At 42.6% G+C, this 16,124-nt stretch overlaps 1 protein-coding gene across 2 annotated transcripts in view; it reads left to right on the top strand.

Annotated features, from left to right (window-relative positions):
* The first annotated feature begins 2,741 nt into the window (after positions 1-2,741).
* The window catches only part of zbtb44 (zinc finger and BTB domain containing 44), a 30,787-nt gene continuing 17,404 nt past the window's right edge, over positions 2,742-16,124 (top strand). For both annotated transcript variants that reach the window (XM_083984999.1, XM_083985000.1), the window contains exons 1-4: positions 2,742-3,089; positions 11,615-12,751; positions 14,805-14,889; positions 15,657-15,808. In XM_083984999.1, coding sequence (XP_083841125.1) covers positions 11,653-12,751; positions 14,805-14,889; positions 15,657-15,808 — 1,336 coding nt within the window. In that variant the 5' untranslated portion in view covers positions 2,742-3,089; positions 11,615-11,652. The remainder of the gene's footprint in view (positions 3,090-11,614; positions 12,752-14,804; positions 14,890-15,656; positions 15,809-16,124) is intronic.

Genomic DNA, 16,124 nt, shown 5'->3' with positions numbered 1-16,124 from the left:
AAGACCAATTTTGAAGAGTTAATTTGCAAAAGCAGATAAATGCCATTTTGAAAAAGGTGAGCTGATGCTTTTGAATTATTCTTTGCATTGTGTTGTTTTCAATAAAGCATTATTTTTTTTGAGCTACGTCTGTTTTTTTTTATGTCTCATCTCCTTGGTCAAGGCCACTCAACTTTGGTTTGACTGTGTAAATAATAACTAAAATTTGTTTTGAAAATTTTTGAAAGTTATCTGCTTTTGCAAATGAACTCTTCATTTGTTCTTAAAGGGATAGTAGCATTTTTTTTGAAGTGGGGTTGTATGATCTACAAATAGCCCCTAAGTACTTTAATTGCAGTAGCAGACTCTCTGCACTCCTCCTGTTAGCAACGCCAGCCCATAGCCCTGCCCAGAGATTTACAACATACATTGTTGTGAACAGACCCAAAGAAACGGCCTATTTTCGCAGCCTAAAAGAGGTTTTACCTGAAAAAAAATACACAGTTCCATTGTTCGCTATAATATAATTTTTTCCAGCCCTTCAAAGTGCAGGAAAAACACAGTTTTTATTTGGACCTAACCAACTGCTGATCGGCGGGCGCTAACCCTGGGCCGGAGGGATACGTGAGTTGGTTAGGTGGCGTTGCTAACGGGAGGAGTGCAGAGAGTCTTCTACTGCAATTAAAGTACTTAGGGGCTATTTGTAGATCATACAACCCCACTTTTTAAAAAAAAAATGCTACTATCCCTCTAAGAACGGTTTGTGAATGAGGCCCATTGTTCCCTCACACATTGAAAACACTGATGTGGTTTGAGGAACATGACAGAAGTCAAGGTGTCTCCAGATTAAACAGATCATCAACAGGCGTCTTAACTTCAGGTCTGGATGGAAGATGGAGGATGCTTGCTGACCTCAGGAGTCTGTCAGAGCTATTTTTGGGAGCTAAACAACCGTAGGCAGCTGGTTTACATGTTATATATACTGTGTAATGTCATCAGACTCAGATAAAGTTTATAGCAGCTGCAGTGAATGACGCCAGGAGGAAGTCGTTTTACATCTGTTTTCATGCATTTAGCTCCTGAACACACGTTTTACACTGATGCTGTGTGTCGGACATTTGGATTCTGGATCTGGTTTAATGACACTGGTTGGTAGTTGTGTGGTTTTTTATTGTATTTATTAATTTCACTTCACTTTGTGATGGATATATTTCTACTGACTGCAAACCAGACTGGCCCTCACCATACACATTTTATTTTGTCCATTTTCCTGAGGTCTTGGAAAAAAATAAAAAAAATAAACATCAAGAGATCTTTAGATGCCAATCAACATATAACAGATAACAACAAAACACACACCATGCAGTGTGTAGCAATGTCAAAACATCAGTTAAATATTGATCGGCACAACATATATCTCTTCAATCAAAGCTGACACACCAGGGCGTCAACCATAGAGATACCACACTATGCTGTGTGACGGAAACCTCAGACTCATCTCTAATTAGTTATATCGTTAACTCAGGAAGAGAGAGTTTCTTTTTTTCTTGAGATCTTAAGTAAATGAACCAATTAGGCCTATCTCAGGAAATAAAATGTATGAATGTGTGACACCTTGAACCTTTGAAAAGTATTATTGTCCTAAAATCAGACTCCACAGAGGTACAGTAGTAGCAGATGTTTTCTCTAAAGGACTAAAATATCCACAGCTGGATCTTTTCTTTGTTTTTTCTTTAGGTTTAATCAATGCACATATTTTCCTCTGCATACAATGAATGTATGGTGTGTATGTATGGTGAATGTACAGGTCACAACTTGTCCACCAGAGCGTTGTGGAGTTGTTGGGTTGTGTATTTGATGAGTTTGATGAGGGACAGGGGACCTGTACCATTCACCTCCATTGTGTTCCCTGAGCAGCTCACTTCTCTGCCCCGCCGATCTCAAAACAACATGCACCGATAATTAAAAGTAATGAACCTACTGCTATGACTAATAGGGATTATGGTCTTGGGGGGAATTTTCCAAAATGTTGAACTATCCCTTTAAGGTTTTGAGAAAACGGGTGGAGGTGTCAAGAAATGTGTTTTGTTTTTTTTGCAATTGGGAGATACTGTAATATAAACAGTGGGGGATTCCTGAGTTTGTGTTGTTATTATAATGTCGCCAAATGTGACACTTCTTTCTGTTTCTCTTACAGTACTTGTACAGTAGTGAGGGGGTGCGCGGTGCATTGTGGGGGATACAACAAATACAGCGCAGAAAAAAGAGACCAGCGGGGGAGTGCAGAAAGGAATTAAATAAAAACCACAACACAACAGCACCTCATCTATGTTATATATTTAACTTTGTAAGCCATGAGTTTGATGAGGGACGGGGGACCTGTACCATTCACCTCCATTGTGTTCACTAAGCAGCTCACGTCTCTGCCCTGCATAATGCATATCTCAAAACAACATGCACCGATAATTAAAGGTATAATGAACCTACTGTTACTAATAGGGATTATGGTGATGGGAGAAGCCAAAAATTTGCCAAAAATGTTGAACTATCCCTTTAAGGTTTTGAGATAACCGGTGGAGGTGTCAATAAATGTGTTGTTGTTGTTTTTTTTGCAATTGGGAAATACTATAATATAAACAGTGGGGGATTCCTGAGTTTGTGTTGTTATTATAATGTCGCCAAATGTGACACTTCTTCCTGTTTCTCTTACAGTACTGTACAGTGAGGGGGTGCGCGGTGCATTGTGGGGGATACAACAAATACAGCGCAGAAAAAAGAGACCAGCGGGGGAGCGCACAAAGGAATTAAATAAAAACCACAACACAACACAACAACAGCAGCACCTGGGGACAAACTTTTAACTGTGATGTGATGATGAAGATGTGCTTTTTTAACACCGTGAGCTCCGGGCGCAGGGCAGCGGGCTGATGACAGACAAACGGCCGCGACGCAGCAGCAGCAGCAGCGGAGGAATGTGAGCGGAGCAGCGGCGGCAGCAGCCAGCAGGTCCAGGAGAACCGAACCGCTGTCTCTGTCTGTCTCCGACCGGCCGTCGTTACCTACAGGCCCCCTCTCTCCCTCCCCAGCCCCGCTCCCCTACGCCCCACAAGGTAAAAGAAAAACAAAACAAAACAAATCCCCCCCTGTCTTCTCGCAGCGTCTGTCTGAGCTCAGTAAACCTCCGCTGTGTCCCGTCGATAAAGAGCGAAAAGCGAAGCCAAGCTAACGGGCTAACTAACAACAGCAGCAGCAGCAGCAGCAGCAGCTCCGTTAGCTCGCCTTAGCTTGGTGGCTAACGGCTAACGGCAGTTGGTTAGCGTCGTCTGTGATGTGTACGGGGTTACCCACGGGCAAACCGGATGTGGCTCAACCGGCTTCAAAATAAAGGAGGAGGTAAACTGAACTACTTTTTATTTTTTATTTTAAAATACATTCAGTAAACGTTTATGCCGTTAAGTTATTTTGTAATTTCCACAGGCATGTTTAAAATTAAAATGTCAATTTCAATAGCTTGCATGCATACAGTTCAATTAAATTTGTGTATTGTCAATGATGTCGTTTAAGCATTTTAGTAGTGGCATGATTATCATTGCAGTTGACAAACATTGTTGATATTGGCATTGGTATCAGTTAACTACGACTGTACTTTCACATGTATATTATTTGAATAACTTAGTGTTGAATGCACACAATAACAAGGTACATTTATACATGGCACTAGGCCCAGTGTAATATAAAACACAATTTATACATAATGTATATAGTTGGGGGTCCCTTCTTCATCTCCATCAGTTTGGGGCTCCTTGGCCTAAAACATGTTGAAGACCCCTGGTTTATGCTACTAAGTTATTTGCCATAATGTTGCATTTATGAACCAATAGAGCGAGACACATAATACAGGTCGAGACTGGAGCTAATTTTAACACAACAACACGAGTAAAATCAGGTGATGGGAATACATAATCAGTGTTAATGTCTTATATTAATTAAGAATAATACTCAAAATGATGAAATCAGCTACATCTTAATATGTGGCCATTAAAAAAAATCCCCTTTTAAATGAAATATTAAGATAAAAGTAGTGTAGTTCTTTTATTTTGACAGTTGGAAACGGAAGTGCTTTTCATGTCTGCGCTGACTTGACCTGTTGACTTGACACTGTTAGCCAGAGCTAAACTGTGATTGTAGGGAAACATTATTTGTGATCTGTTGGACCCCTTACACACTCACATAGTTTATCCTTTACACACACATTAATACACACACACACTTTGTTGTTGTGACTGTTGTCTCTCCACCGTCTGTTCCCGCCAAGTGTCTGTGTGTGTCTGTGTTTGTGTCTGTGGCCACTTTTCTCTGATGAGTGATGTAAACACAGTGAAAGTACCAGGGCCCTTTGCTGCTGCTGCACCACAGAGCTGAAACCACTGGCTTATTATCCAGATGTGTTTGTGTGTGTGTGGGTTTTAACTCGGTGTTTGAACAGATCACCGTGGTAACCGGAGCAGGTTAATTTAATTTAAAAGACACCTGCATATTAGCCAATCAGATCCCAACCTACAGCATCCAGACAGAGACAAAGTAAATGATAATAATAAACTTTAAACACTTGAACCAGGCAGATGGATGCACAGATGTTCCCTAATTACAGAAGGACAATCACATCTGCATTTTTATTAATAGGCTAATATTGTTTTCTTCCATATCCTTAACACAATTTTGAGTCTTTTATTAGAAAAACAATCCACGCACTGTCAAATATGTCCCATATTTCCAGTCTGATAAACCCCAGTTAATAAATAGTTTGTTAACCAGATAAAAAATTATCATATTTTACCAAATACTTTTATTTTTTTGTATTCTCTGAACTGACTTATAAACAATAAACCATGAACACTTGTACCAGGCAGATTGATGGACAGTTGTTCCCTAATTACAAATGGACAATGACATCTGCATTTTAAATAATGATATTGTTGTCTTCCGTATCCTCAACATCATCACCGCTTTGAATAACAACAACATTTTTTGTCGTTTATTAGAAAAATAATCCACCCAGTGTCAAATATTTCCAGTCTGATAAACCCAAGTTTGTTTACCAGATAAAAATGCTCACATTTTACCAAATATTTTCATATTTGTGTAACATTTCCCAGCTTTAATCTTATTTTAATAATTAGCAACTACTCCCACTGTTGCAGAAACACACTCCTAAGCAGAGTTAAAGTGATACGCCAACATTTTTTTTTCTTGTCTTGCCTCACTCCCGAGTCCATGACCAGCAGATAGACACCATCCTTTCAACTGTGCGTGCCGTGCAGTAACAAGGGAGATACGGGCACAGCTGGCGCACCGCTAATTAGCTTAGCTCAAATAATGGAAGTGTATAGGTAGTGTTAGCCTGCCTCCCCGAGCCGAAATCAGCAGTCAGAAGCTGATTTCATTTTAGCTCTAAACTCTGTAAATATATCACTTTATCAACATTTCAAACATGTTTAGGCGAGAAAGTAGCCGTTTAGATCAGCAGTGTGTCGTTAATTTGTCTAAATACCAGCTGTTTACAATTTTGTTCGGACGAATTTGGCGCTACTCAAGCTAGCCGTTGTGACCAACGCACTTCCAGTTACTTTCACAAAATAAAACACCCTTTGCCCTTTACATACAGAAAACCACGACGATAGAATTTGTGCTTTTACTTTGAAACAGGAAGCTAACCTACCCTCGATGTAGCTAGCTTGAACCAAAATAAACCGTCTTTGCTTGAACCCTCCGTTTTGACCGATCTCGCCCCGTTACCGACATTTGACCGCTCAAGATGCCTTACCGGAGAGTTTTGTCAGCTCTGAGACGAAGATCGGCCCGCCGGTTTCTGTTTAGAGTTGCTGAAGAGTTTCTCTGATGACTTTAGGTGGAGGCAGGCTAACACTACCTATACACTTCCAGCGTTTGAGCTAAGCTAATTACGGGCGATACGGCTCTATCTCCCTTGTTACTGCACGCACAGTCGAAAGGATGGTGTCTATCTGCTGGTCATGGACTCGGGAGTGAAGCAAGACACCTAAAAAAAAATGTTGGCGTATCCCTTTAATGGATCCTAGCTTTGTCGGACCTGAAGCTGAACTCAGTTTGTGTTGGCGGCCGTGAGGAGGTGTAGCCGACGGTGAAGTCAGCGTGTTTACAGATCGCCTGCAGGTCAGCTGACTCCAGAGATCACATCCACAGCCTGGTGATAATGGAGCCGTGAAGCTAAGGGACTCGTTTCAGGCTTCATTCAGCCCGTTCCCTGCTCGCTAGATAACGCTAAACTAGCCAGCTGTGTGCAGATGTTCTGGCTGACGTCTCCTCAGCACAAACACTGGAGATGAATTAGTGAGCAGACTTTCGGTTCCTGACCTGTCTGTGCTCAAAGCGACCATTAAAGTGAATGTGGTGTACTTAATTTAAGCATCTGCTGACAGTCCGTGTGCAGCTGTAGCGTTTATTTTTGAAAAAAAAAAAAAAAAAGCCCATCGATGACGCCCTTCTTAGTGGTGCAGGTCTTTTTTTATAATCTTGCTTGACTGTTTTTTAACCAAAAGAGTCTAAAAGTATCGTGTTTTTAGTTGTTTCGCACCGGCCAAGGAAAATAAATCCTCCGTCGTCCACAGATTTATAACCGGGAAATTTTTTTTTGTGCACTTTACACAGTTTTTCTACAGAAGGAAGCCGCAGTGTGGTTCACCTGTTGAACATAGGGCGACGTCCAGCCTCAATAAACAGACCATAATATAATATGAAGTGTTTAAAACACATAAGAAATCATCACAGCTGAGGATATAAAGTGTCAGGAATCTAATAATCTTTACAAGATCAAATAAAAAATGAAATTATTTTGTTAATATCAAAACAACTGTCCCTGTTGTAACCTCTGTCTGACACTGTAGGAAGTGTTACTCAGCCCTTCTGGCGATCTGATTGGTCCGCAGTCAGGAGGATGTTGACAGGTTCTGTCATCCCTGCAGCTGCACGAGTTACCATGGCGATCCACCTTGGCTAAAACGGCGTGCCAGCTCCGTGATACAGGGGGAAAAACCAGAGATAAGGCCAAAGAAAGACAGATGTTTAACCCACTAATCCTGCTCCTGTTCTGTTCTACCGCCGTCATAAATATTTTTATGGTGTTTAAAAAAAAAAAATGATTTCATTTTTTTTATGACGCTGTTGTTGCTGACTCTTAGTTACATAAGCGTTGATTAATCAGTTGATCTACGAGCGTATAAAAACGGCACGGTGATGCCTTCGGATGCCTTATTTTGTCTGACAAAGCAAAGAGCTCGGCTCGGAGCGCGGTGAAGTGAAAGTGAAACAGTCAGCACATCCTCACATCTGAGGAGCTGCAACCAGGGAAACCGCTTCAGATTTCTCTCTGTGGTCGCATATATACGTGTTTCTCTTATACGTTTGATCCTCCACATGGACTTTTAAGATGTAAAATGGTCTTTTAATTTGACCATGGGTTTGTCAACAAGATATAGAATCAAAAAATACTTAAAGGGATAGTTCAACATTTTGGCAAATTGACCCATTGCCATAATCGCTATAGTCATAGCAGTAGGTTCGTTGTCTTTAATTGTCGGTGCAAGCTATTTTAAGAACGGCGGAGCAGAGCCGCGAGCTGCTCAGTGAACACAATGGTCCCTCATCAAACTCATCAAATACACAATCCAACAACTCCAAAATGCTCTGGTGGACAAGTTGTGACCTGCACATTCACCATGCTATGAGATAATAACACAACGTTACCAGACAGAGTTGTTTTAGAGGTAAATGCAGAGACTGTTGATGAAAAACTGTCCCTGAAGGCAACGCGCATCAGCGGTTTTGCATGAATTTCCCTCTAAAACAACTCTGTCTGGTAACGTTCTGTTATTATCTCATAGCGTGGTGAATGTGCAGGTCACAACTTGTCCACCAGAGTGTTGTGGAGTTGTTGGATTGTGTATTTGATGAGTTTGATGAGGGAAACCAAGAAATCCCATCAGCCTCCGTAGAGTAGCTCTGAGCAGCTCACGGCTCTGCTCCGCTGTTCTAAAAATAGCTTGCACCGACAATTAAAGGTAACGAACCTACTGCTATGACTATAGGGATTATGGCAATGGGCCAGTTTGCCAAAATGTTGAACTATCCCTTTAAATGAAACTGTTATGTTTCAGTTCTCCTCTTCCAAACATAAAAATCATAATCTAACCTCCCAAAAGTTGATATTAACATTAACGATTATGTAATCGGATTATTGCAAATTGGTGCAAACTGTCCAGAGATCAATGAATCGACAGGTTGATTTTCACTTTTACTTTTTTTTTCCACAGAAGAGTTGTCTGTGATTCATGTCGCACGTCGACAAAGTTTTGTTGAACTTTTAAATGTGACATCTTTTGATTCTTCTGAGCATCACCTCACCTTCCTCTGTAAAGTTCATGTACTGTGAAGGAACTTGACTTAGAGATTACACGTGCGTGGGGGTAAATAACTCTTCTTCAGGAGACAGTGTGGCCGAATGAAAACCCCCTCGGTGGACTCGTCTGAGTGTCGGCCGCTGTTTGCTGCTTCAGACGAGGAACTCTCTTGTTGCACCACAGCAGCAGCAGCCCAGGTCTATAATTCACTCTGCCTTCACTGGGCCAACATAGCCCAAGAGTATTTTCCTTTTGGTCTGTGTGTGTGTGTGTGTGTGTGTGTGTGTCTGAGCGCTCTCCCTGCGAGAGCCCCTTCACTTGAGCTTTTGTTTGATGGAAAATCTCATGCCTCAAAGAATCCACATGTCTCTCAGACAGCTGCTGAGCATCCTGTAGTGCACTGGCCTCCACATGGGTCTGGCTCGCATCGCTGCGCATCTGCTTTGATTGTCGTTACATAACTTGGCATTTTGTCCTCCATGCCCCCCCCTTCTCCCCCCTCCCTCACCTCCTCCTCCCACCTCCTCCCCTCCTCCACCCTCTTACCTTTCCTTCCCCTCCCCTCCGAGCTCAGAGAGCACCGTAGTATTTCTCCGTACCTACGCCCACCGACTTTTTTTTTTCTTCTTTCCACTGTGGTGGAGTTTGTGTTTTGCACCATGTGACGTCTCTTTTTTTTTTTTTTTTTGCCTCTGAACCCAGAGGTTTCTTTCTTTCTGATGAGGTGTTAGTTAGACGATCATCAGACACTTTGGCTTCGCTGTGTAAACTAATGCTGTAAAGTATTTGACACTTCTTCTCTTCACCAGACACAGATCTTTAACCCTCGCTGAGATTCGGTTCAGACGGTTCAGCTTTCACAAACTCAAGTTTTGTTTAGTTTTTTCCATATTCTTTTTTATTGAGCATCAATGATACATACAAATACAGAAGGATCACAATGCACATATCTATATTGAACATGTTGGACACCAGAAATAAAGCAACAGGGCTCCAGACTGACCCTAAATGGGGGCATTTTGCTCCTAAACTTTGAGACAACGCAAGTACATTTTTAGCACATGTGCAACCAGTAAATTAGCTGTTTTTTTTGTTTGTTTTTTTAACACTGGTGAAACATGGAAGAGGCAACTCAAAGAATCTGGTATCTGTCATTACAGGTGTCAGGAAATGTAAATATTTGCTTTCCAAGTCGATTTATGCCCCTACATTTTCTGCTTGCGCTCCTAAAATGTAAAGTTAGGGGGCCACTTCTGTGCTCCTAGAACAAAGTTAGTCTGGAGCTCTGGTAAATAAATAAAATAAAAGTAAACAAATAAAATAAATAAATAATATAAAAATAAAATATAACAAAAAGAGCACATACCTAGGCTCGCCAATACTTAAGCTGTGCACTAAACAAGACATGGCTCACGTGGATTCAATCACAAATACAAATGCAAGACGACTGCTAAGTGGAAATTTAAGTTGGCACAGTTTTAAGTTTCACCGGATACCAGACAGAAAATAATTTGTCCCTGGACCCGCTGAGAGTATATTTTATTTTCTCTAATTGTATGAATTGTAACACTTTGGGTGGACGTTTTGATTTCCAATGCATTAATATTCTTCTACGTGCAAGCAGCGTCGTTAAGGGGAGACACTACAGGTGAATAGGGTAAAAAAATTAAATAACAGAAATCACCATGAAACTTCCCAAGTTTATCACTCACATTAAGACAAATATTTTTTGTATTACAAGTTTTGTCAAATTTTATGTTTAAATATGTGTAATATATTTGTTGACATATTAGAGTCAGAAGTTTTTACAGAGGAGGATTTTGGATATCTCTTTTTATCACTCTGTAAATGAGAAAATACTGTCACCAGCCCTAAAAAAATCCAATTTCGCCCAGTTTTTAGGAATAAAATGTTGTATAAATCAGACTGTGAATGATATATCAACAATCCCCTCTGTAAAAACCTTCAGAATATAGACAGGAATGAAACTGGAAGGTTTGGTGTCTGTAAGTGCTGCTGAAGTGGAGATTTCTAGCTCAGAGCCTGAGGAACAACTCATTTTGAGAAAACGGCCTTTAAAGACTAGTACTGTAAAACTCCATAGATTGTTAATGTAAATCGTACTTTTACGATTGGTTGCTGATACGGAGGAAGTGTCAATTTTTGGAGCCTACATCATTGTTCAGGAGAGAGAGAGCTTTACAATGATACCTGACATGACATGGGTCAGACAATAGGAACAGCACAGTATGTCACAGTAGCATGTTAACTTTTAGTGAATTTAGGAGAAATTTACTGACGAAAGAGACAAAATGAAGTAAAATAAAAACCTTAATCTGGATTTTCTAACATTTCTCTTGACTTCTCTGAAAGAATACATGTTAAAGGGATAGTTCAACATTTTTGGCAAATTGGCCCATTGCCATAATCGCTATAGTCATAGCAGTAGGTTCATTACCTTTAATTGTAGGTGTAAGCTATTTTCAGTACGGCGGAGCGCAGCAGCTGGCTGCTCAGAGCTACGCTATGGAGGCTAATGGAATTTCTTGGTTTCCCTCATTAAACTCATCAAATTCAACATCCCAAAACTCCACAGCGCTTTTGTAGACAAGTTGTGACCTGCACAACCACCACGCTATGAGATAATGACGGAACGATACGAAACGGAGCCGTTTTCGAGGTAAATACAGGGTAAATACGGAGACTGCTTGCTGAAAAACTGTCCCTGAACGCAACGCGCATCAGCGGTTTTGTATGAATTTACCTCGAAAACGGCTCCGTTTCGTATCGTTCCGTCATTATCTCATAGCGTGGTGGTTGTGCAGCTCACAACTTGTCTACAAAAGCGCTGTGGAGTTTTGGGATTTTGTATTTGATGAGTTTGATGAGGGAAACCAAGAAATTCCCTTAGCCTCCATAGCGTAGCTCTGAGCAGCCAGCTGCTGCGCTCCGCTGTACTAAAAATAGCTTACACCTACAATTAAAGGTAACGAACCTACTGCTATGACTATAGCAATTATGGCAATGGGCCAATTTGCCAAAATGTTGAACTATCCCTTTAAGGAAGAAAAATAGCCCAACATAATTGATCAGTGCATGAAAAAACAGTGTTGTTGCCTGTTAGCGTCTCGCCAGCAGTTATGTTTTTATTATGCTTCTCCACAAACTCAAGTGTTACGTTTGGGTTTCTCTCGCTGCAGGACGTGTTTCCTGTACACAGTCGGGCCCTGACTCCAACATGGGGGTCAAGACCTTCACCCACAGCTCCACCTCCCACAGCCAGGAGATGCTGGAGAAGCTCAACGCTCTGCGCAGCGAGGGCCACCTGTGTGACGTCACCATCCGCGTCCAAGACAAGCTCTTCCTGGCGCACAAGGTGGTCCTGGCCTGCTGCAGCGAGTTCTTCCGCTCCAAGCTGGTCGGCCGGCCGGACGAGGAGGACAAGTTCGTGCTGGACCTGCACCACGTGACGGTCAGCGGCTTCGCCCCGCTGCTGGAGTACGCCTACACGTCCACGCTCTCCATCAGCACGGAGAACATCATCGACGTGCTGGCGGCGGCGAGCTACATGCAGATGTTCGCCGTGGCCAGCACGTGTTCGGAGTTCATGAAGTCCAGCATCCTGTGGAGCCCGGGCGGCGGCGGCGGGAACAACAGCAACATGACGACGGCGGCGGCGGCGGGGGACAAGCCGCACGAGTCGGCGCAAGAGAGCGCCTCGTCAAACTGCGCCCTGACGCCGCTGGACGGCAGCGTGTCGCCCGTGTCGTCGGACTGCAGCGTGATGGAGCGGAACGTCCCCGTCTGCCGAGAGTCCCGGCGGAAACGCAAGAGCTTCGTGACGATGGCGTCGCCCGAGAGTCCGCTCAAATGCACCGCGCAGATGCAGATCGTCACCACCTCGCCGCAGATCCCCAACCCGTCCCCCTCGTCCTTCTCCGACGGCGCGGCGCAGCCCGTCGAGTCCTCGCTCGCCTTCCCGTGGACGTTCCCGTTCGGCATCGACCGCCGGTTCCACTCGGACAAGTCCAAGCTCCCGGAGAGCCCTCGCTGTCTGGAGCAGGGCGCGGCGGCGGCGGCCTCGGAGGTGGTGGTCGGCCGGCGGCTCAGCGACTTCCTGACGTGCGAGAGCTCCAAGGCGGTGTCGTCGTCGCCGGCGGCGGCAGAGGAGGAGGACGTGCGGGTGAAGGTGGAGCGGCTCAGCGACGAGGAGGCGCAGGAGGCGTCGTCCCAGCCGGTCAGCGCCTCGCAGAGCTCGCTGAGCGACCAGCAGACGGTGCCGGGCAGCGAGCAGGTCCAGGAGGAGCTGCTCATCAGTCCACAGTCGTCGTCTATAGGTGGGTGGTGTTTCCCCTCAGTCGGCCCGGTGATACTGTATCTGACCTGACCCAGTTTACACCGAGTCGCTTTGTGAGACGCACAATCCACCGGCCTCAACCGCCGTCAGGGTTTTTTATTGGTGTTGGTGTCAGAAAAAAATAGAAACATGGTTCAGCGGCTTCAATAAGGGATTAGTACAGTGTTTTTCAACATTGGGGTCGCCTGAAATGTCTAGTGATTGATAAAAAAATGACTGATAAAAACATTTTTTAACCAATTATTATTCTTTTTAAAGGTGCATTGTGTAGAAATTCCCCCCATCTAGCGGTGCGGTTGCATATCTGAACGTGTTCTTGATGTGCATTCAGGTGAAATCGGGCACAATATTACATCCATAAATGCAAATGGTCATCCAAAAAAACTATATATATATAATTTTTATGAGTTTAAAATAGAAATCAGATATTATACAGTACAGGTCAAAAGTTTGGACACACAATGCATTTCCTTTATTTTCATGACTATTTACATTGTAGATTCTCACTGAAATTCCACTAATGAACCCTGACAAGGCACACCTATGAAGTGAAAACCATTTTCAGGTCAGGTTCACCTCTTGAAGCTCATCAAGAGAATGCCAAGAGTGTGCAAAGCAGTAATCAGAGCAAAGGGTGGCTACTTTGAAGAAACTAGAATTGGTGGGGGCAGAGATAGAGGAGAAGGAGGAAGAAGGAGAGGAAGAAGAAAAGAAGAAAGAGAAGACAAAGAAGAAAAGACGTGTTTTCACGTGTCCAAACTTTTGGCCTGTACTCAGTTCAGGCCAAAAGTTTGGACACACCTTCTCATTCAATGTGTTTCCTTTATTCTCACTGAAGGCACCAAAACTATGAATGAACACATGTGGAATTAACAAAAAAGTGAAATAACTGAAAACACGTCAAGGCAATTTTATTTGTATAGCCCGTTTTTACAAACAGTTTGTCTCAAAGGGCTTTACATGGCATCGTAACAACATCCTCTGCCCTTAGACCCTCACATCCACTGAGGAAAAACTCCATGGAAAACCCTTTTTACAGGGAAAAATCTGAGAAACCTCAGGGTGAGCAACAGAGGAGGGATCCCTCACCCAGGACGGACAGACGAGACAGAGATGTTGTTACAGACAATAAACAGTTTATAACAGAGAATGTGGTTAGCATGGAAATGTTAACAACAGCTGAAGAAGGAAGCTTCTGGTAGGCAGGGAGAGGGAATTTCTTATAAACCTCATTGACCTAATAATATAATAATAATAATAATAATAATAATAATAATAATAATAATAATAATAATAATAATAATAATAATAAAGATTCATATTTTACATGACTCTAGAAAAACAGGAATGTAGCTGGTCCCTAACTAGTAGCCTATCTGAAGACTGTTCCCTAACCATTGTATACTGGTCTGTAACCTTTGTAAAGTAGTTCCTACACTATGTGAATGTTTTCTAACCTTTGTAAACAATTTCTAATAATTGTAAAACTTGTATCTAACCTCTATAAAATAGTCCCTACTCGGTGCAGACTGTACTCTGATCTTTGCAAACTAGTCCCTTATCTCTGTACAAATCTCTTACCTCTATAAACTAGTCCCTACCATATGCAAACTATTCTCTAACGTTTGTGATCAATCTCCTACCCATGGAAACTAGTCTCTTACCATTTTAAACTAGTCTATAAACTATGCAAACCCCTTTCTAACGCATGTAAAATAGTCTGTAACCTTTTGTAAACAATCTCTAACCCTAATTGAATCTCTAAAGACTAGTTTACAAAAAGTTGGAGATGTTTACAAAAAATTAAAGACTAGTTTACAAAAGGTTGGAGACTAGTTTACAAATGTTAGGTTCACAGAAGTTAGAGCTGGTTTACAAGGGTAAAGACAAGCTTTCATGGGTTAGAGAATGGTTTGTATAGATTAAAGACTAGTTTTCAACGGTTAAAGATAGTTTTTGTAAATTCACTCAAACCTCTGTAAGCTGGTCTCGGTGAAGGCAGTAATCATAGTTTCTCCCTCTCTTCCTCTCAGGGTCGATGGATGAGGGAGTGTCTGAGGGTTTGCCGTCAATGCAGGGCACCTCTAACGCTGGAGGACACGCAGAAGACGATGAAAGGTATCAACGATTTGTTACAACTTGCAGCGAGGCAAGTCGCAGGCAGCAGAGTGAATATATAGTGAATATACCCACAGCTCGTCAGTGCAGTGGGTGTCTGGGCCACACCTGTATAGGTGATAAATATAAATGTCAAAGACATGATGCATGTAAGTGTGAAGAGGTTAACAAGTCCTTTAACTGGAAATGTATAAATGATAGACATTAAACGACCAGACACTGGCGACGCCACTGACATGTCGGCCTAGAAACAGCTGGTGTCTTTAAATTACCACAACTATGACGTGAATAAGACTGGTATCAATATATTTTAAAGGGATAGTTCAAAATTTTGGCAGATAATCGCTATAGTCTTAGCAGTAGGTTCGTTACCTTTAATTGTCGTTGCAAGCTATTTTTAGAACTGCGGAGCAGAGCTGTGAGCTGCTCAGAGCTAGGCTACGGAAGCTAATGGGATTTCTTGGTTTCCCTCATCAAACTCATCAAATACACAATCCAACAACTCCACAACGCTCTGGTGGACAAGTTGTGACCTGCACATTCACCACACTATGAGATAATAACACAACGTTACCAGACAGAGTTGTTTTAGAGGGAAATTCATGCAAAACCGCTGAAGCACGTTGCCTTCAGGGACAATTTTTCATCAAGCAGTCTCTGAATTTCCCTCTAAAACAACTCTGTCTGGTAACGTTGATGTTGAACTATCCCTTTAATGAGAAAAGCACGTATGAGGCTGATAACCACTTCCTGTCTGTGTGTTTCAGGTTGGAAGGTATCCAGTACCCGTACCACCTCTACATCAGCCCGTCGGCCCGACCCGGTACCAACGGCCCTGACCGGCCCTTTCAGTGTCCCACCTGCGGAGTCCGATTCACACGCATTCAAAACCTGAAGCAGCACATGCTCATACACTCCGGTAGGTGAAACACTGAGACACTTAAAGGTATAGTTCAACATTTTTGGCAAATTCTCCCATCGCCATAATCCTTATATTCATAGCAGTAGGTTTGTTACCTTTATTTGTCGGTGCAAGCTATTTTGAGATCAGCGACGCAGAGACGTGAGTTGCTCAGTGAACACAATGGTCCCTCATATCAAACTCATCAAATACACAATCCAACAACTCCACAACGCTCTGGTGGACAAGTTGTGACCTGCACATTCACCACTTTATGAGATAATAACACAACGTTACCAGACAGAGTTGTTTTAGAGGGAAATGCAGCCGGAAC

Source organism: Trachurus trachurus (genome assembly GCF_905171665.1).
Source record: "Trachurus trachurus genome assembly, chromosome: 13".
Lineage (NCBI taxonomy): Eukaryota > Metazoa > Chordata > Actinopteri > Carangiformes > Carangidae > Trachurus > Trachurus trachurus.
Note: the sequence above shows the minus strand (reverse complement) of the source record. Positions and strands in the feature narration are given on the sequence as shown.